We start from the raw sequence: 21,070 nt of genomic DNA, 5'->3' as shown, positions 1-21,070 counted from the left end.
TTAGACGTTCATTGTTTCATTTAAGTAATCAATTACTTTGATGTTTAAAAGTTGATAAAATCATGAAACTAAACATATTTTGTGAACAATTCGTATTCAAAAGAAGAATCTTCATTAAAACTGAAGAGATAAGTAGATATTTGTTTTAAATGTTTAAAAGGTTCAATAGAGAAACAGTAGATACTTTTCCATAGTGTGTGAATCTGTTTCAAACATTTGAAGCAGTAATTATATCAAGTGGGTAAACTGTGGATGTGTTTGGTGAGTTTGTTTGTGTCAAAGTCAGAGAGCCGTGTCTCTCTACAGTGAGAGGTTTTTGTACGGCGGCTCAATGACTTTGTATCACTGTGGTACACGTTCGGTGGAGGAACCAGACTGGATGTTGGAAGTAAGTCAAATGTTAATTCATAAGAGCAATTTCTCTTCTGTTGTACTTATTATTCAGCGTACGGAGAAATAGTTACCTCTCCATGTCATTGTATATATACTTATCAAATATTCTGAACTAAGAGGCTAACTTTACTCCAGCAAAAGACCTTTAAATGTTTTTATGGAACTTTGAACACAGAATAATTCATTATTTCCACCTTTAATGGTGAAGTAGCTTCTCGAGGGCTGGTAGGTTTAGTTCAGTGAGTCAAAGTCAGAGAGCCGTGTCTCTCTACAGTGAGAGCTTTTTGTACGGCGGCTCAATGACTTTGTATCACTGTGGTGGACTTTTGGTGGAGGAACCAGACTGGATGTTGGAAGTAAGTTTCTGCACAAAAACTAAATATGATGTTAAGAGACGTTTTAAATTCTGTGTTAGAGTGTTTGAGAGATAGATTTATATTATTTTAATTGTAATGTTTAGATAGTATTAGTATTCATGTCTTTATTTCTCTTCTTCATTGAGACCAAGTCAGAGCAGCTTTTCTTGAAATGTCTTTATTCCCAACATGCTGTCATTTAAACAGCTTCAAATGTGAAATGATGAAACTGATCATTTTTCATTAACTTATTTTGAATCGTCTATCTCTGTTCTCCTCTCTGTTCTCAAATAAATTACAGATACAGTTTTTAAATACAGTTGAACGGAGTAAAGATAACGATGGATATTAAAAAAAGTGTTGAATTCTTTCAGACATTATTTTAAAGTTTGTAAAACTGGGTAGTGATTGAGATTCACATTAAGCACAGCTGATTGCTCCGTTTCCTGTATTTGTTCATTTATCCACTAAATAATTTAATAATGTTTGTAGAGTTCAGGTTTTGGATGATTTTGATAACTACTACTTAAAATATGTCCTAATGTTGTACTTCTATTGTAGTCTGACATATTTCAGGTGACTCTGTAGGAAGTGTCTCTGTGCTGATTTGCATGAGAGGCTTCTTAAAGGGAAGTGAAACAATGTGTGAGTGAGAGACTGATGGAGCAGAACCAACATCTGACAGAAACTCCTTAAAGGACAAGCGCTCTCACAGTAAAGGTGTCCCAGTGTCTGCTGGTTGATTGACAGCTGTGTGCTCCCTGTCCTCTAATCTGATTGGTGTCTCCTAGGTGATGTCCGTCCCACCCTGACGGTGCTGGCCCCCTCCACAGAAGAGCTGCAGCAGGGGAAGGCCACGCTCATGTGCCTGGCCAACAAGGGCTTCCCCTCAGACTGGAGTCTGGCCTGGAAGGTGGACGGCAGCAGCAGCAGCAGCAGCTGGGAGGAGAGCAGGAGCCCCGGGGTGCTGGAGAAGGACGCCCACTACAGCTGGAGCAGCACCCTGAGGTTCTCTGCAGACCAGTGGAGGAAGGTGGGCTCTGTGACCTGTGAGGCCACCCAGGGCTCCCAGACTGCGCTCTCAGAGACACTGAGGAGAGACCAGTGTTCCCAGTCCTGAGCTGACTCACTGGGACTCTGCTTTCTCTCTCACACTGCTCTCAGTCTGCTCTCTGGCTCTCAGGACATGTTTCAACATCAACCTGTTTCTGCTTGTGTCGATGGTTTCAACATTTTAAAACAATAAAGATGAATGTGTGTATTATAAAATGTGTTTTGATTCCCTTTCTCTGAGATATTATATATAAAAGGAACCTTATTCACATTCATTCACAAAAGTCACAACATTAACAAGTCAATATTTCACATATTACTTTTTAATGATATTAAGGGTTTGGATATACTTCTGGATTCCTCCTAGTTTTATTTTTGTTAATCAAGATTTGTACCAATATCAATAGTATCAACATTTCAATGGTAAACCACACAGCTCTCTTTTATCACTGATGTTTAAGTAAATCCATGTGTGATGTCCGTGTGTTGTTAACCTTTACTTTAATCAAACATTCTTAATCAGAATAAGAAATCCAGGATAAGAAATAAAAACTTAAGATATTTATTGCTATCGGGATGTTAAGAGCATTCCATGGAATATAACAAAAAGTGAATCTCGAGCCGGTTTCTCAAACTTACCTACCCTACCTTTAACAAATATTTTGTTGGGGTATTGACAGTTCAGATACCAATAGCAAGGTGATATTGACCTGTATGTTTCATATTTGCACATTTATATTTTTGTGAAATTTGTACTGAAGGTAGACTTGTAACCTGACAGGAAGTAGGAGAAAGTGAACTGAGTAGCATGGCAGTAGACTGCTACTAATTTTCCCTATGCAAACTGAAGAGTAAAAGGGTCAAGTCCGTCAGAAAGCAATGACTGTAAATGTAAGTTTAAGCCTTACACTACACTGTAAGGATTAGTAACATGTATTGTGTTTATGTGATGACATTTGGAGATGTTTAAACACAATGAGAAAATGCGTTAGCATTCGCGCTAACGTTAGCATACACGGTAGTGTTAGCATACATGCTAGCGTTAGCCATACTAGCCTGTATACATGCTTATTGCACAGCTAGCATTAGCTATATTTACCTTGTTTACACTTAGCGGTCTTATGTGTTAATCTGTGTATGTTACACTTGCATGAATGAGATCATTAAGTGCCTTGTAACTTCTTCTTTTATAGTTTCACTCAGTTTGAATGTCAGTGGACTGCAAATAAGTCAATAAAGGAGCATGGCTGCTCATTCCCTGGCTCTCAAAAGAGTTTGGCTGGCTGTCTAATCTATGTTCACACTGAGACAGTACAACACATAGAGAGAACAGTACACCTAGTGTGTAAGTACATACAAGCAGGTCACACAGTATGCTCACAAATACATACAATCTGTTTTTATTAAAAAGTACAGGCTGCATGTGTTCTCAGCCTTGGAGAAACTTGACATGTTTTGGTATGTGTCTGAACCTCTCTTTAGTGATTCATTAATAAAACAGATATTTCAACGTGTGCCTACTTTGTTCATGTACTGTTGAGGTTCATTTCAGTAGTTGTGTGCTATAATGTATTTACAAAGTGTGAAGAGGAGGCAACTTTAGAATAGGGAACCTGTTCAGGTCAATTAGAGTCAAACTACTAGCTTATTGGTTATGAACAAGACTTCACTTTAAAATAGGGAATATGTTCTGAGATATAAATACCTAATTTTGAGTTATTTAGACACAATTAACACTTATCGTTTCATGTCTTGTTACATAAGAATAGATCATATTTGTTAAAGGTAGGGTAGGTAAGTTTGAGAAACCGGCTCGAGATACACTTTTTGTTATATTCCATGGAATGCTCTTAACATCCCGATAGCAATGAATATCTGAAGTGCTTTGACCAAAAATCCATAAAAAAATATCATCTGTGGAAGCCGTAGTACTGTAAAAAGTACGACCAATCATTTTAGCCGGCCCGGCTAAAATAACTGGATGGCCTACCTGCCTGTCAGCCTTCCTATCTGTGCACAAGCTTATCTCGTGCCCTCATTGGTCATGTGCGCGTTCGTGTGTGTTGGAGGAGGAAGTGGCAGATTTTCTCCGGTTGTGTATTTTCAAATTCTAGCGATCTCGAGCCGGTTTCTCAAACTTACCTACCCTACCTTTAAGTGTTATTATGGGAGAATTACTATTCTTGTAGTACTACTGCCTTATTAGGCCCATATTGAGCAGAGCATATTAAGACCCAAACTCATGTACAACAACTTCCTTACTTGCAATAAATAAGCACTAATTAGAGGGTTATTGAGGAAAAACTCTCAACTAATGGCTTATTACTTGTAGAATATGGTCATGTAGAATAAGGCATTAATAAGTGTTTTATAATGACTAATAAAGAGCCAATATACTGCTAATATGCATGTTAATTAACAACTAGTTGATGGTGAATTTGTATACCTTAATATAAAGTGTTACCGCATAAAGTTATATAACAAGAATCTAAATTGAGATGTACCTTAAATAGTATTTAATGGACTCAGTAAAGCTCCACCAAAGAACTTGAGACCAGAGAGAGGGTACCACAGTCTCTGTCTCTGCTGTCTGTTTGCAGAATCAATCAATTCAACGATTTGTTGCTGATTGATTCAAAACTGATATTATATGAAAACAAGGACCTATTTAGCACCTTAGTTGTGTGGAAGCCTTTTATGAGAATGAAATGGCTCATATGTTTCTTTGTCACATATAACAGTACATCCTGATTATCTTGATGGATGTAATGGAAGATCATTGGTGCAGAAGATGCTTTACAGCGGTGTCACTCTGAGAAGAGGCTTGAGACTCTGATCTTTCTTCCTGAAGCTCTATTTCAGTTTTCAGATGCTTTTGGTGGAGATAGAGGAGGAGGGAAGCATGGCAGCTTGTCAGAGGGAATTCAGGAAGCACTCAGCTCTTTATGTGGTGCTTCCTCGACTCGCTGAAGAACATTGAGACCAGTGGAGAGGACGATAAAGACGGAGCAGAAAGTCCAGCCAGAGCCGAATCATTCTCCCTCCTCGACTGCTGGGGAGTCAAATCCTTTTTGGAGCTTTGTGATCTCTTGGTGCATTTATGTCACTGACATTGGATTAAGATACATAGATAGATACATAGATACTTTATTAATCCCAATGTGGGAAATCATTTTGTTACAGGACCAGTGTTTTCAACATTAACCTGTTAACCCCTTTGCCTGTTTTTCAGGTCTCAGGCTCGAAAATGACATTCCCAGAACAAATGACCATATCTTCCCTTCTAAAAGGGTTAAATTAATAATCTTTATTCTCAAAGTAATGATAAACCTGTGAGTTGGATGTAGAAAAGTCAGAATCAATATAGAATTTTTTTATTTTAAGGTAAATTCAGATTGAACATAGTAAAAAACTGTAAATTATTGTGTCCGTCCAAAAATTCTTTTTTACTTATAGTGAAAACTACCCTTGAATGATGGGTTAGTAGACTAAAAGCTTTAGGAATCCAAACTATAACATATAATAAGTACCCTGTATCAAGATTGATGCAAAACAAGTGAAATTTGACCTTTTTAGAGAGATTTAGGGAAAAAAACCCACTTCTGGGGTCATTTGGGTGGATTTTCCGTATCTCTGGCCCCCCTTGGTCGATTTTGATGATTGACACCTCTCTTTAACCGTTAGAGCCAATAGAATCGAGGGGGAGGTTCCTAAATCCATCTACACGTTACCATGAGGAGTGAGAGTGATGCACACCCAGTTTGCCCAAACCGAATACCATGATACTCTCTGAAAACTGAAAACTACGCTTTTTTCCATAAATATGATGATGGATTATCAGTAATCATTTCAAAGTGACACAGACATTGGATTAACCTTCAGCAGCGTTTTTACCATTTTAATGCCATTGAACACAACTTTTGATCAGAAAACAGCAACGGTAAGACATATTTTCCGTTTTGGTCCCGTAAAGCTACGTTGTGTGTTGTCTGGCTTTGCTTCTCATGCCGCGAGTTTTGATCGCTCAGTGATGATACTTATACCCTTATAATCTGTGGAATCTCAGTTTGCTAGCTGATATCTTGTTTGTGCAGATCCGATAAGTAATAAATTATTTCTACCGTGAGTTCTGTGCTAAGTGCGTTAGCATTTTTTCACTTCGTGCTAATTCAGAGGCTTGGCGTTAGAGTTGTGTTTCATTTAGCTAAAAATGGTTCATATTGTCAGTTAGCTGAGTTTCCTCCCGTTAAGTGGGTATAACACATTAATAGGTTGTTAAATGTTAACCTGTTACGCACCATCCGCCCGGTACCGGGCGGATAAACGCGTCATTTGCAGGAAACAACGTCTAAGGAATCTTAATATTTAATAAACTATGAATGTTTTATATCCATGTAACGGGAAGAAACTCAGCTAACTGATCTTTTAAAAAAAAAATCAAAAAAAACCCCACAATGCTAACACTCAGCCTCTGAATTAGCCACGAGCGAAAAAAATGTAACCTATCTCTGCAACTAAACTCACAATAACTCCATTATTACTTATCCTAGATGCACAGCCAACCCATCGATTAGCATCAGCTGGAGACACTGAATCTAGTGGTGCCCACCTCAACACTCAGTGATAAACATTTGCGACGCTATAAACAAAAGCGTACATCATAACATGTGGAGCTAGGTAGCTAGAAACGCTAACATGGCTTACCTTGGTCAAAACTGGTCTTCAATGGCATTAAAACGATACAAAAACGATGCTGCCGTTAATCCATGGGTTAATCCTATGTGTCTGTGTCCTCTTTGAAATGATTTCTGATCATCCATAAGCAATAAAACTGCTTTTTCGTTTCCAAATGTCAGAGCGAGAGATCGGTCCCCTTGATGCAAAATTACAAGCGCGCAGCCCCCACCTTTTCTCTTCACAACGTGTGTGTGTGGGGGCCTCCCCCTTCGATTCTATTGGCTCTAACGGTCAGAAAGAGGTGTCAACCATCAAAATCAAGCAAGGGGGGCCAGAGATATGGAAAAATAAACATTTTCACCCAAATCACCTCAGAGGTGGGGTGATTTTGGCTAAACCTCTCTAAAAAGGTCAAATGTCACTTGTTTTGCATCAATCTTGATACAGGGTACTTATTATATGTTGTACTTTGGATTCCTAAAGCTTTTAGTCTACTAACCCATCATCCAAGGGTAGTTTTCACTATCTGTAAAAAAGAATTTTTGGACGGACACTATAATTTACAGTTTTTTACTATGTAAAATCTGAATTCTCTTTAAAATAAAAAACATTTATATTGATTCTGACACTTCTACATCCAACTCACAGATGTAACCTTGCTTTGATAAAAGAAATTATTCATATAACCCTTTTAGAAGTTAAATTGTAGTCATTTGTTTTGGGCATGTCATTTTCGAGCCTGAAACAGGCTTGGTGCTTAACAGGTTAAGAAGCCCTGAGACACAGTTTCGTGAAAAAACTGTTTAAAATACAAATACTTAAAAAGTGGAATAGAGTTAACAATTAAAATGAAAATGTATAAAATATATCCAATATAAACAATATAAAACATTGTGGATAATTAAAATGATCTTTAAAAAGTGCAAACATGGAAAATATTCTTATACTATACTGTATATGGGAGCATATCATTTACAAATATTCAGAAAATTGCAAGTTGTTATCAGGAAGGAGAGCTCAACTATGCAGCAGTGAGTTCTCTGCAGCCACTTGAACATTTCTCCAGTTATTTTAGTTTGTGCTACTGTTGGGGACAGAGTTATTTCAAAACAAGGATTTTTTATTTGAAGTTGGGACTTTTGGTCTTTGGGAGTCACTCCAGTTAGACAGAAGTGAACACTGTTCAAAAGGAAGCTGAGCACCCATGAGTTTAGTGTGGCTTTTATACATTTAGATTTACAATGTTCCTGTGTGTGTGTGTGTGTGTGTGTGTGTGTGTGTGTGTGTGTGTGTGTGTGTGTGTGTGTGTGTGTGTGTGTGTGTGTGTGTCCTCAGTGAAGTGTAGCTTCCAGCTGCAGCAGTCAGCTCAGTTCCTGTTCAGTCTGACTGAGGGAGGTTTTTGTACGACGCTTTTTCACTGTGTGAACACTTGCTGACTGTTGATGACATGGAAACTCTGACAGTAGTAAACTGCTGCATCATCAGTCTGGACTCCACTGATGGTCAGAGTGAAGTCAGAGTTTGATCCACTGCCTGTAAAACGGTCTGAAATCCCTGATACTCGAGTGCTAGTAGTGTGAATGAGCAGTTTAGGAGTTCCTCCATCTCTCTGTTGGTACCAGGCTAAATATATCCCACCATAAACCTTCTGACTGGTCGTACATGTGATGGAGACGGAGCGTCCCGGAGCAGAGCTCACTGCTCCAGACTGAGTCACTGTGACCTGGCCTCTGGACTCTGAGGATACAGAGACAAAGACATAAAGCAGCGTCATGGTTTTGTCCGCTTCATTTCAGAGGGACGGATGTTCACAGAGGAGAGGAGTTTGATTCTCTGGACTTTACCTGTGAAGCAGCAGCAGAGGAGAGTCCAGATGAGGACGCAGATCAAAGTCATGTTTTTGATGAGGAGGATTTCTGTGGCTTCTGTTGTCATGAAGGACAGCTGTCAGTCATCCAGTGCTCAACTCTCAGGACTATAAAGTGTCCCAGAGCACTGGAGCATGGTGCTGCTGATGCAAAGTGTCTCTCTATGGAAATGCTCTGACTCCAACAGGGACCTGGATTACTCTGATGATGCTGTTTATCAATGGATCCATCTCTCTGTCAGAGGATTGATCAGGAATGGGTCAGCGCTCACTTGTATGAGGCTTTAAGTTCAATGGACACATTTTCTTGTAGTTCATTTTATTAAAAAGCTCAAATTCATAACTCCTAATAATCAATACCACCTAGGAAAAACAAAATGGAGATTTATTATTGATCCTGATGGAAAAGCAAACATGTATTTATGGAAATGAGGCACATTCAGAAGTATAATAGCTTTTTTTAAGCGTTCATTGTTTCATTTAAGTAATCAATTACTTTGATGTTTAAAAGTTGATCAAATCATGAAACTAAACATATTTTGTGAACAATTCGTATTCAAAAGAAGAATCTTCATTAAAACTGAAGAGATAAGTAGATATTTGTTTTAAATGTTTAAAAGGTTCAATAGAGAAACAGTAGATACTTTTCCATAGTGTGTGAATCTGTTTCAAACATTTGAAGCCATTTGAAAATCCATCAACTACCAAAGAGGCAATTGAAAGTCCAATAGGAAAGTATTCATTTAGGTCAGTGTATTGTAGAATCCATTTTGTTTCTGTTTTAATGACATTAAATATCTGCTTAATGTCAAGAAAAAGCATTTATTTGTAACCGAACATGGTGAATGATTACAGAACTGAAAATAAAAAAACGTTTACAACACCTGTGAAAACACTAATGTCCTTACAACACTATTTAGCCTTTTTCAATGTTGGCTTTACATGGTTCCTAATGTATTGCTTTCAGTTTCATTCATGTTCCGGTCTGGGAACAGCAGAACTAAGTCTTCTTAAACACCACCTGTCTGCCAGCATGAGAGCCCCACCCCCCCCGCCTCACTACTATCCCTCCCTTGGGCCAGAGTGAATACCACACCCTATTTGAGATCAGGCCGGGGTTAGGACTCTGTTCTTGTCACGTAAAGCACAAATCCAATCTTAAATAAGTAAATGTAAGATATGCAAATGCTACTCTTGAATCATCTGATGTTGAGAAATAATGTAGTGATTAATCTAGCATTTAACTAGATTGCCATAACTGGTCTGTTCAGAGAAAAGATATATACATGTTAAACACCACTGCCTCCAAGTGACTGAATTGAGCAATAGCATCTCTGTGTGAAAACATGTTTGATTGAACTGAGCAAGTGAATACATACAACCCATCTAGGCAGATAGGTCATGTTAAACAGTGTATTTATTGACGAGAGGAAAGCATAGGTTCAGGTTCAGTCAATGAACAACTTTATTTTCTTGACATTAATAAAACAGATCAATAAAGCTTTCTAATACTCCTCTCCTTCCTCTTCCTCATCTTCCAGGCTATCAGCTCCAACCTCCTCGTAATCTTTCTCCAGAGCGGCCATGTCCTCTCTGGCCTCAGAGAACTCTCCCTCCTCCATACCCTCACCCACATACCAGTGCACAAAGGCACGCTTAGCGTACATCAGATCAAACTTGTGGTCCAGCCGAGCCCAGGCCTCTGCAATAGCAGTGGTGTTGCTCAGCATGCACACAGCCCTCTGGACCTTGGCCAGGTCTCCACCAGGAACTACAGTGGGCGGCTGGTAGTTGATGCCCACCTTGAAACCAGTGGGGCACCAGTCCACAAACTGGATGGAGCGCTTGCTTTTGATGGTGGCAATGGCAGCGTTCACATCTTTGGGAACGACATCACCACGATACAAAAGGCAGCAGGCCATGTATTTACCGTGGCGTGGGTCGCATTTCACCAACTGATTGGCTGGCTCGAAGCAGGAATTAGTGATTTCTGCCACCGAGAGCTGCTCATGGTAAGCTTTCTCTGCAGAAATAACAGGGGCATAGGTGGCCAGAGGGAAGTGGATACGGGGGTAGGGCACCAAGTTGGTCTGGAACTCTGTCAGATCAACATTGAGGGCACCATCAAAACGAAGGGAGGCAGTGATGGAGGACACAATTTGACTCATTAACCTGTTCAGGTTTGTGTAAGAGGGACGCTCGATATCCAGCTTTTTACAGCAGATATCATAAATGGCCTCATTATCAACCATGAAGGCACAGTCAGAGTGCTCCAGGGTGGTGTGGGTGGTGAGGATGGCGTTGTAGGGCTCCACCACAGCGGTGGACACCTGGGGAGCTGGGTAGACGGAGAACTCCAGTTTGGACTTCTTGCCGTAGTCGACGGACAGACGCTCCATCAGCAGGGAGGTGAAACCAGAGCCGGTGCCCCCTCCGAAGCTGTGGAACACCAGGAAACCCTGAAGACCGGTGCACTGGTCGGACTGAAAGAAAGAGAAAATCATGAAATAATATTAATAAAATGTATTTATATAATACAAAGACAGCAGTGCCAAGGGTTCACAGCTAAGGATAAAAAAAGTGTATTAGTGCACAGCATGTAAACATATAGATTCAATGAAAACAGATCAGAGATAAGAGGGTGCCATACCATGGAGGGCTTTGAATGCGATCAGGAGGATCTTAAACTGAATTCTGCAGGGTGGAGGAAGCCGATGCAAGTGGGCCAGAATCAGGGAAATATGCTCACTTTGAAAGAGTGATACCAGATTGTTATGTCTTGTGTTTGTTTAAAACACTGTACAGCTCTACATTTTAAAACATATACTTCACATATTTATTATTAGTTATGACACTTAGCTTTTGCAATACTTATTTTTGCCATTCACCACAATATGATTGCATACTCCTTGTATGTGAAAACCTACTTAGCAATAAACTGATTCATTTCCATTTAATAATCTTCAGAAAAATGGACTTCTGTTCTAAATGTACTGACCAGCTTTCGGATTCTGTCCATCACCAGGTCGATGACCTCCTTGCCGATGGTGTAGTGTCCTCGGGCGTAGTTGTTGGCAGCATCCTCCTTGCCAGTGATCAGCTGCTCAGGGTGGAACAGCTGGCGGTAAGTCCCCTTGCGCACCTCATCTAAGGGTAATGAGCATTAGATTATTGAAGGTTTTGAATGACAGAGGGGGGGAAAAGGCATTTATGATACTTTTATCATTTATAATGAATGAGAATGTACCGATGACAGTGGGCTCCAGGTCAACAAACACTGCTCTGGGGACGTGCTTTCCAGCTCCAGTCTCCATGAAGAAGGTGCTTAAGGAATCGTCCCCTCCTCCTGAGATGTTCTGGTCACCAGGCTTCCTGCCGTCCGGCTGGATCCCATGTTCCAGGCAGTAAAGCTCCCAGCAGGAATTGCCAATCTGCACCCCAGCCTGACCAACATGGATTGAGAGGCACTCGCGCTGTAAAAGGTTGTTAAGAAACTATCATAAAAAAGGAAGCCTAGTGGCTGATTCTTGTGCAAAAACAGTGTAACATACATACATTCTAGTGGCATATCACCACATGTGGGAGGACTGCTCTAGAGAAAAAGGCTATTTTAAAAAGAACCAAACATCATATCATGATTTAAGTCACCTGACGCACACATTTGTCATCTGAACAGAAAGAGTTATATAATTATAAAAAGAGGCTAAATACTGTTTATACGTGGAACAACCGAAAGCACAATGACGCAGTTGTTGGCAGACAGGTGGCACGATTGGACGTGAATGTGGGCCAGGGTTAAGAGAGGAGACTACGCATTTACATTTTCTGCAACTGCGTCACACGGATTGCGCCACTGCCACACCCCTTTAGACGAGTGGCGTGGCAGGCCAGAAGGTAAACACACATAATAATCATCTAATTCGACCTAAATAAAGTACAAATTGGAACACAAAGTCCTTATCTTGTTTTTCGTAATACAATAATTACTCCAGGTTAAGCCGGAAAAATGCATTTGCAAAGCACGTCAATAAATAAAATCCACTTGACCCAGTCTATGTAATGAAAGAATATATTTTGATGTAATCATTTCAGACGTAGCCTACGTTGTAAAAATGCCCTGGTTCACTGAAATTCGGAAAAAAATGTTTTATCTGTGTTCATATCATGTTTTAAATATGAAACCATTAAACCTGGCCACTAATGAGACAAGTATATTCGCGCCGATTGTAAATGCATCACTTCAACATCTTGACTGTGCCGTCGAGTTACACTTAATTTACCAACACCACAGTTAAAACGACTTATTAATGACGAAGCTTGATTTAACAGCTTACACCGCAACATTTTTGTTTCACTATAAAAATGATGGGTCTTCTTTAAAGAGTAAGCGGTTAAAAAACGTTAAGCTGGTTACGTTTTCGCATGATGACACACGTTCAGAGCGCTACATTTGGTTTAACACACATCCTCTAAGTGGAGAAAACCTGTACTATCGTACTCACCATTTTTCTGAAGATGTGAAGACAGAGGGTTTCGATAACGAAGAGGAAAAGGCAAAGTTATCTCTCACGGCAGGGCCTGTATGAGTCCAGGGTAAGAAGTAACAGGTGTATTCTTTCTAGGCGGGGCTATTTATCGCAATTGCTGCGGAATCTGATTGGATGAAAAGACAAGTGGGTCCACTTCTGATTGGTTGAATTCTTTAGAATTTTTTTTAAAGAAACTTTATTGAGCACATGGAAAACAAGAACACTGGCTAACAAAATTCCTGTTCAAAGCGAATCACCCCACCTAAGAACGTCAGTCCCACTGGGAAAACGTGGTTATTGCTGAACATTAATAAATAGTCGTCGTAGAATAATACAACACATGCATATTACTATACAAGAACGTTTAGCAAATAAGATAATAAGAAAAAAAGATTGGCATATTCCGACTTTTGACGTTCAAATTTGAATTACGATAAATATATATATATATTTAAGCATGGGCGTAGGAAGCATCCTCAATGTGGGTTGGACAATTTGACAGGGGGTGTGGGCAGGGCCGGCCCTTGTCTTTTGGGGGCCCTAAGCAAGCTTTGGCTTGGGGGCCCCCCTCACTCTAGCGCGTTCTCACTTCACACAACATGGAACCAACTTTTGTCTTATGATGTTAGCATAAGCACACATATTGTATAAATAAGCATGTAAACACTGTGGACCTAACATCCTCTAGGGGGGTCCTCACCTCCTCTGTATTTGTGTATTACTATAGTATGAGTTGGAATTATTTCATACCTGTTATTCTCTTATTTTTTATAACTATAATGATCATATAAAAGTGTGCCTTGGAAATACTTGTTTACATAAATGATTACCAAACCGTTTGAGGTTCCTGTGGACTTGAACATTTCTCCAGTTATTTTAGTTTGTGCTGCTGTTGGGGACAGAGTTATTTCAAAACAAGGATTTTTTATTTCAAACCCCACTGCAGTCAGCATGTCGTTGTGTCCCTGAGACACTTCACCCCAAATTGCTCCTGTGGGGATTGTCCACAGTATTGAGTGTGTAAGTCGCTTTGGATAAAAGCGTCTAACAAGTAACATGTAATGTAATGTAATAACCAGCTTTGGGTACAAGTGTAGATATAGCATACTCATATTCGGAAGTCTTGGCCATGTATATAAATACACCATGATTGGTCTGAGAATTGCTGGAATGTCAAAGAGAAAAGCCAAACAAATTGCCAAATATTGCTCTGTTTCAGCTTTTATTGGCAGCTTAGCCGTGTGGAGAAGGAGGTGCTATGTGTTCCCCTAAGTGTTCTGTGCTGCTTTGCCCCGATATATATGTGTGTGTGTGTGTGTGTGTGTGTGTGTGTGTGTGTGTGTGTGTGTGTGTGTGTGTGTGTGTGTGTGTGTGTGTGTGTGTGTGTGTTTGTGTGTGTGTGTGTGTGTGTGTGTGTGTGTGTGTGTGTGTGTGTGTCCTCAGTGAAGTGTAGCTTGACAAAAACATCCTCCCCTCGGTCATGAACCTTGGAGTGACCTTCACTAGCACTTTTAAATTCGACAAGCAGGTCAGCACCGTAGTCAAATCCTGCTTTTTTTAAATAAGACTATTGGCCAAAACCAAGTCGTATTTATCTTTTAATGACTTAGAAAGGGTTATTAACGCCTTTGTAACCTCGAGACTGGACTATTGTAACGCTCTGTATGTGGGTATGGACCAGGCCTCAATTAAACGCTTACAGCTAGTCCATGGAAACAGCCTATGGTGAGATCTCAGATTTAGCGTAGAGCTGTTGAGGCATGGACCGGTGATATACAAGCGAAGTTTTGGGACGATCGGACCGTGTCCATTGGAGTTACAGCAACATCGTGTTTCATGGCGAGCATTGTGTTGCCATGGCAACGGCATTTGAAGAAATCTCAAAACTGTCTCGTCGATGTCTTCACGGCTGGACTATTAGAACACATGTGAATTTTGAGCACTTTTTGAACATTTTCATAGGAGTTAAAGGGACATCGTGTTTTATGGCGAGGGATGCGTTTCCATGGAAACGGCATATGGTGAGATTTCAGATTTGGTGTAGAGCTGTTGAGGCATGGACGAGAGAGAGAGAGAGAGAGAGAGAGAGAGAGAGAGAGAGAGAGAGAGAGAGAGAGAGAGAGAGAGAGAGAGAGAGAGAGAGAGAGAGAGAGAGAGAGAGAGAGAGAGAGAGAGAGAGAGAATGAAATGAACAGTTTGAACTGACTGCTGTCAGTTGGAGTGATGACATCATCGTGTTCCATTACACAGGTGTTTATAGTGGAGCTAACGAGCTATGAAGAGATCAAAGGTTTGCATTGTTCTGAATGACAGATAAACCTCTTACATGTGAACGTTTTGTGGAAGAACGATAACAGATATCTGTGAAATTTCAAAACGTGAAGCATGTCAAGGAAGTTGAGTATCTGAAGTGTAACTTTTGTGTAATTTTTGTGTAATAATTGTGTAAGTGTAATTTTTTGGCTGCTGCTGTGAGGAAATATCTGCCTGAAATTACAATGGGCTTTAATGGAGACATGTTGAACGTTTTTGTCACTTCATGCCCTCAAGAGGCATTTTGTTTAATTATTTTGCTTAATTATTTGTCATTTTTCAAGCTACGAGATGTTTTCCTACGTTTGTCATGACAAATTATGTCTCAAGAATGTAGGGTTTGGGAATTATGGCAGTTTTAAAAAAAATATGAAGGCACATTTCAAGATTTCTTACCCTCTAGCTGTGACATCACGCACTCTAGTTAATGTTAAAATCTGAAGAAAACCTCTTTAACAAGGTCTGAACAATGTTTAATATCTCTAAAAGTAAGAATCAGATTTAAAAGTGGTGTTACACGAATAATGTCAGAAAGATGTGTAAAATGTTAAAGTTGGAATGAGGTTTCTGAGTGAAAGTATGAATGAACAGTTAGCAGTTGAAGTCACATGAAGATTTGTTGAAGTCTGAAGAATATCTCCATTGACTTCAATGTTAAAAATGTGATGAATTATGGGATGTATCTCTGGAATTATGAAAGTTATGAATGATAAAAGTAATAGCCTGCGATTCCCGACCAAGCTGAACGTTTTGATGTTCGAACGGAGTTTCTGCGATGTTGAATGTGGGAGGAGAAGACGGACAAAATAATTGGACGGAATAATAATAACTCGTTTGTCCGTAGCATAACATTTAGTTGGAATGCTGTATCAGCATTCCCACTAAAATATTCAGAAAATTGCAAGTTGTTATCAGGAAGGAGAGCTCAACTATGCAGCAGTGAGTTCTCTGCAGCCAGAGGCAGGGCTGGACTGGCCATCTGGCATACCGGGCATTTTCCCGGTGGGCCGACGTGCCTTTTGGGCCGACACGTCATTTTTTTTTTTTCTGAAGTCACGGCCCATAAGACGGGTAGATTGGCCCTCTGTTTAAATGTTTTTAGTAATTGACACTGGGCCGACCCAATCAAATCTTTAATCACCTCCCCCTTTGGGCCGCTCGGTGTGCATCATTAAATCACGCCCCCAGGAGGTGAGCCGGCCGTTGAAGCCAAACTGCCTTTTTTTTCGAGGCAAGAAAAAAGCAGGCCCTTCGTGCTGATGCTGCCGCTTGTGTCAAAATAACCGACATGTTTAGTACAGGTGCAGGTCCATCTTCAGCACCCGTGGCCGATATTGGTGGTGAGGAAGATGATGAGAGGGAGAGAGATCAGCGCGAGTGAGGAGAGGGAGGAGAGGGAGGAGAACTCGCGGTAAGCAGAAGCTAAGGCCCCGCTCACACGGGAACGTTTGCGTTTATGCACAGTATGCGTATTCAAAAAAGTCTTCCGTTCACATGCATTCGTTTCATTTAACGTGTCTGTTCAAACGAGGCCGCTGGAAACGCTGTAGTACATATGCCGGGACTGTAAGTGGCGCTGTAACTTCTGCCAAAATACACCAAAAGCAGCGAAGAAGAGCAGCCCAGCAGCCCCGCCGCAATGTTGCCATGGCTACCCTTCTGTTCATGCCCCGCGGTGTATTTAGCAACATGTAGTTCATGTAATTCTCCATGTCCACTTGTTGCTGATGGTTGTGGTAGAGGAGCTGTATATTTTTGCACTAATATCTGTAGCATGGTCAGTAGCAGTAGCACTAGCAGGAGGAAGTGTGTGTGGCGATTGCTGGTATTCAGCGGGATATAGTCATTTCCTCAGCATATGGATAAATGCAACGGGGAAGTTAACTGAAAGAAACCGAATCTGTGGATATTGCATCGCCCGACCAAGAAGCATGTCTCCGTGGAGAGGACGGCTCAGAAAGAGAGAGATATTCTCTACAAACACCGGGTGAGATCATCCTTTGTCAATATAATGGATCAATGCATGAAATCTGACTCTGTTTATTTTGTTTAAGGAGTATATTGGGCGTTAACAATTCTGGTTTGCCTTTTATAATATTATTTCATTCAAGAACCCCTTGTGCGTTTAATTAACACAGCTATTTTTGATAGTTGCTACAGCAGTGAGCAGGAGAGGCGGGGCTATCGCTATTTTTTCAGGAAATATTCGTATAGAGGTGATTACACGGACTCGGTTGACCCCCCAGAGCGTTTCGTTTGCAAATCTATCCACCTTGGGACCCGTTATTGTTTGTGGGGTCAGTTTCTATCGGCCTCGTGTAAATAATAGGGCTATACGCACGCGAAACTATGCAGATACAAGCCGTTTTCTCCTCGTGTAAACGGCGCCTAAGAAAATTAGGAAAAGATTATTATTAAGGTTATGATACTCTGTAGTTCTGGAACCCATTAATATCCCCTTGATGAAGCACTAATAAGACAAATATTATAAGAGAAACATTCGTTAGCCTACAAGCTAGTAAGCTGGCTTTTTTAGGTTTTCCCTGGCAAGTTAAAATATAGCTTAATGGGACTCTGATACGTTGTCTCATTGAAAGAATGTCATTATTTTGTTAACCACCATTCATGAACAATTACTGTCAGCTGGCAGCTTGTTTTGTTTAGTTTATTTACTTATGTGGTTATAAGGGCAACAGTGGTCTTTTGGGACCAGCTTTTTGTGGTAGTTTTGATTGACAATATATAGAATGAATAATATAGAAATAGATAAAAAAATGGAGGCACACATGTAGTTTTGACCATTAACTGTGTGGTATTGTTATGTCAATGCCTATTTGTATGGACCTCTATCAGGGACCAAAGAGGTCACCTGCATCCTTTTTGACTCTCCCAAAGCCCCCCAACTACACACACACACACAACACACACACAACACACACACACACACACACACACACACACACACACACACACACACACACACACACACACACACACACACACACACACACACACACACACACACACACACACACACACACACACACACACTCACACACACACACACACACTCACACACACACACACACACACACACACACACACACACACACACACACACACACACACAAACTCCTACCCCGAGGAATGGACGCTGGACATAGTGCCCCTCTCCACAACAAGCATTCATTTTAGTTATTTCAGTCTAGTATATAAGTTACTTTGTGTGTACAGTATATATATACAGTATATATATCTTGCTAGTTGTGTACTTTTGTAATTTATGTGGGATTTCTGTCAAATGTTGCTTCAACTCTCTTTGTAAATTTAAATCTGTCTCTTTCAAACCTATTCTCAGGAAATTCAATAAAGACAGTGGATAGTATTTTTGGTTAAGTCTGTGTTCCTTCAGTTCTGTGTGCTCTGTGAGGTTCTGAGAAACCAGCCGCCTAAGACTTGCACTATAGCCCCTTGCGTGCGTCAATCAATCACATTTTATTTATATAGCCCAATATCACAAATTACAATTTGTCTCAGAGGGCTTCACAGTGTGTACAGGTACGACATCCTCTGTCCTTAGACCCTTGCAGCGCTCAAGGAAAAACTCCCCAAAACAGACCCCACAATTAACAGTGGAAAGTAGGAAGAAACCTCTGTGAGAGCAACAGAAGAGGGATCCCTCTCTCAGGACGGACAGACGTGCAATAGGTGTCGTGTGTACAGATGAAAAAGGCAATACAATTACAGCGATTAAAAAAAGGATGGAAAAATTAAATGAAAGCGTCAATGTATATAAAAAAGATGCCGTCGACTCATCCTGTAGACTCATCTGGTCCTATCTCTATTGTGTTGTCATAGAAAGGGGAGGCAGGGCACTATAGGGCCCCCCCCCCCTAAATTCACTAGAAGTCATCATTTAAGGGGTTATTTAAAAAAAAAATCTTCTGGGGGGGGCATACCCCACCAGACCCCCCTATTAGTGCTCGGTCACTGTTCGCTTTGTGAGAGGGTTTGAAGGTCTAATTTCTAATGATTGATAGTTACACATACTTGTGGTATGTATTAGTTTTGTTTGCCCATGGTACGTAAAAAGGATAATAATAGCGTTTTTTAAAATTATACTGATTTATTCTTCTTGTCAGGAACCGCTACTATTCGTTTGTTTTATGGATTTGGGCCGGTCTGGGTCTAAATGCCAGGGCCGATTTGCTGTCCCAGTCCAGCCCTGGCCAGAGGTGAGGTGTTGAAAAGTGTTACTGCAGAAGGCAGGAATGGTTTCCTTTCCCTCTCTGTGTGACAGCGGAGCAGTCGGTTGGAGAAGGAGCTCCTGCCTGTCGAGCTGCAGGTGGAGAGGGTGGGCTGGGTTATCCAAGATGGACAACAGTTTGTTAAGGGTCCTGCTCTCCACCACATCTTCAGAACTGTCCAGTTTCACACCGACGATAGAGCCAGCTGTCCTGATCAGTTTATTGAGTCTGCTGGTGTCACCGGCTCTGATGCGGCCCCCCCCCCCCCAGCAGACCGCAGCAAAGAAGAGTGCACTGGCCACAACAAACTGGTAGAAGATCTCCAACATCTTGCTGCACACGTGGAAGGATCTCAGCTTCCTCAGAAAATAGGGTCGGCCCCTCCCCTTCTTGTACATAACGTCAGTGTTGATCTTCCACTTCAGTCCGTTGTCTAAGTGCAGTCCCAGGTACTTACTCTGTTTACTGGATTATTCACACGCTTTTAAAAAACCTTTTTTGAGTTTGACAGTTCCTGTGGACTTGAACATTTCTCCAGTTATTTTAGTTTGTGCTACTGTTGGGGACAGAGTTATTTCAAAACAAGGATTCTTTATTTGAAGTTGGGACTTTTGGTCTTTGGGAGTCACTCCAGTTAGACAGAAGTGAACACTGTTCAAAAGGAAGCTGAGCACCCATGAGTTTAGTGTGGCTTTTATACATTTAGATTTACTGTGTGTGTGTGTGTGTGTGTGTGTATGTGTGTGTGTGTGTGTGTGTGTGTGTGTGTGTGTGTGTGTGTGTGTGTCCTCAGTGAAGTGTAGCTTCCAGCTGCAGCAGTCAGCTCAGTTCCTGTTCAGTCTGACTGAGGGAGGTTTTTGTACGACGCTTTTTCACTGTGTGAACACATACTGACTGTTGGGGTAATGCCAACTCTGACAGTAGTAAACTGCTGCATCATCAGTCTGGACTCCACTGATGGTCAGAGTGAAGTCAGAGTTTGATCCACTGCCTGTAAAACGGTCTGAAATCCCTGATACTCGAGTGCTAGTAGTGTGAATGAGCAGTTTAGGAGTTCCTCCATCTCTCTGTTGGTACCAGGCTAAATAGTTCCCATTATAAACCTTCTGACTGGTCGTACATGTGATGGAGACGGAGCGTCCCGGAGCAGAGCTCACTGCTCCAGACTGAGTCACTGTGTACTGGCCTCTGGACTCTGAGGATACAGAGACAAAGACATAAAGCAGCGTCATGGTTTTGTCCGCTTCATTTCAGAGGGACGGATGTTCACAGAGGAGAGGAGTTTGATTCTCTGGACTTTACCTGTGAAGCAGCAGCAGAGGAGAGTCCAGATGAGGACGCAGATCAGAGTCATGTTCTTGATGAGGAGGATTTCTGTGTCTTCTGTTGTCATGAAGGACAGCTGTCAGTCATCCAGTGCTCAACTCTCAGGACTATAAAGTGTCCCAGAGCACTGGAGCATGGTGCTGCTGATGCAAAGTGTCTCTCTATGGAAATGCTCTGACTCCAACAGGGACCTGGATTACTCTGATGATGCTGTTTATCAATGGATCCATCTCTCTGTCAGAGGATTGATCAGGAATGGGTCAGCGCTCACTTGTATGAGGCTTTAAGTTCAATGGACACATTTTCTTG

General features: G+C 41.0%; 1 protein-coding gene and 3 gene segments (V, D, J or C); 1 reads left to right on the top strand and 3 right to left on the bottom strand.

Moving 5' to 3' along the window:
* Nucleotides 1-12,867, bottom strand: part of LOC117471842 (tubulin alpha-1B chain-like) — a 32,721-nt gene extending 19,854 nt beyond the window's left edge. The window contains exon 1 of the mRNA XM_034117094.1: nt 12,849-12,867. Within this exon, the coding sequence (XP_033972985.1) occupies nt 12,849-12,851 (3 nt within the window). The 5' untranslated portion in view covers nt 12,852-12,867. The remainder of the gene's footprint in view (nt 1-12,848) is intronic.
* LOC117471884 lies at nt 247-2,018 on the top strand. The segment is given in 2 exon segments: nt 247-388; nt 1,541-2,018. A coding segment is annotated over 1 exon segment (258 nt).
* LOC117471855 lies at nt 7,879-8,452 on the bottom strand. The segment is given in 2 exon segments: nt 7,879-8,216; nt 8,324-8,452. Coding segments are annotated over 2 exon segments (414 nt in total).
* A 7,440-nt stretch (nt 12,868-20,307) lies between the features above and the next one.
* Nucleotides 20,308-20,855, bottom strand: LOC117472030. The segment is given in 2 exon segments: nt 20,308-20,630; nt 20,738-20,855. Coding segments are annotated over 2 exon segments (414 nt in total).
* Between the last annotated feature and the right edge of the window lie 215 nt (nt 20,856-21,070).

This window comes from Trematomus bernacchii, unplaced genomic scaffold (assembly GCF_902827165.1).
Source record: "Trematomus bernacchii unplaced genomic scaffold, fTreBer1.1, whole genome shotgun sequence".
Taxonomy (NCBI): Eukaryota; Metazoa; Chordata; class Actinopteri; order Perciformes; family Nototheniidae; genus Trematomus; species Trematomus bernacchii.
This window is presented reverse-complemented; position numbering and strand designations above follow the sequence as displayed.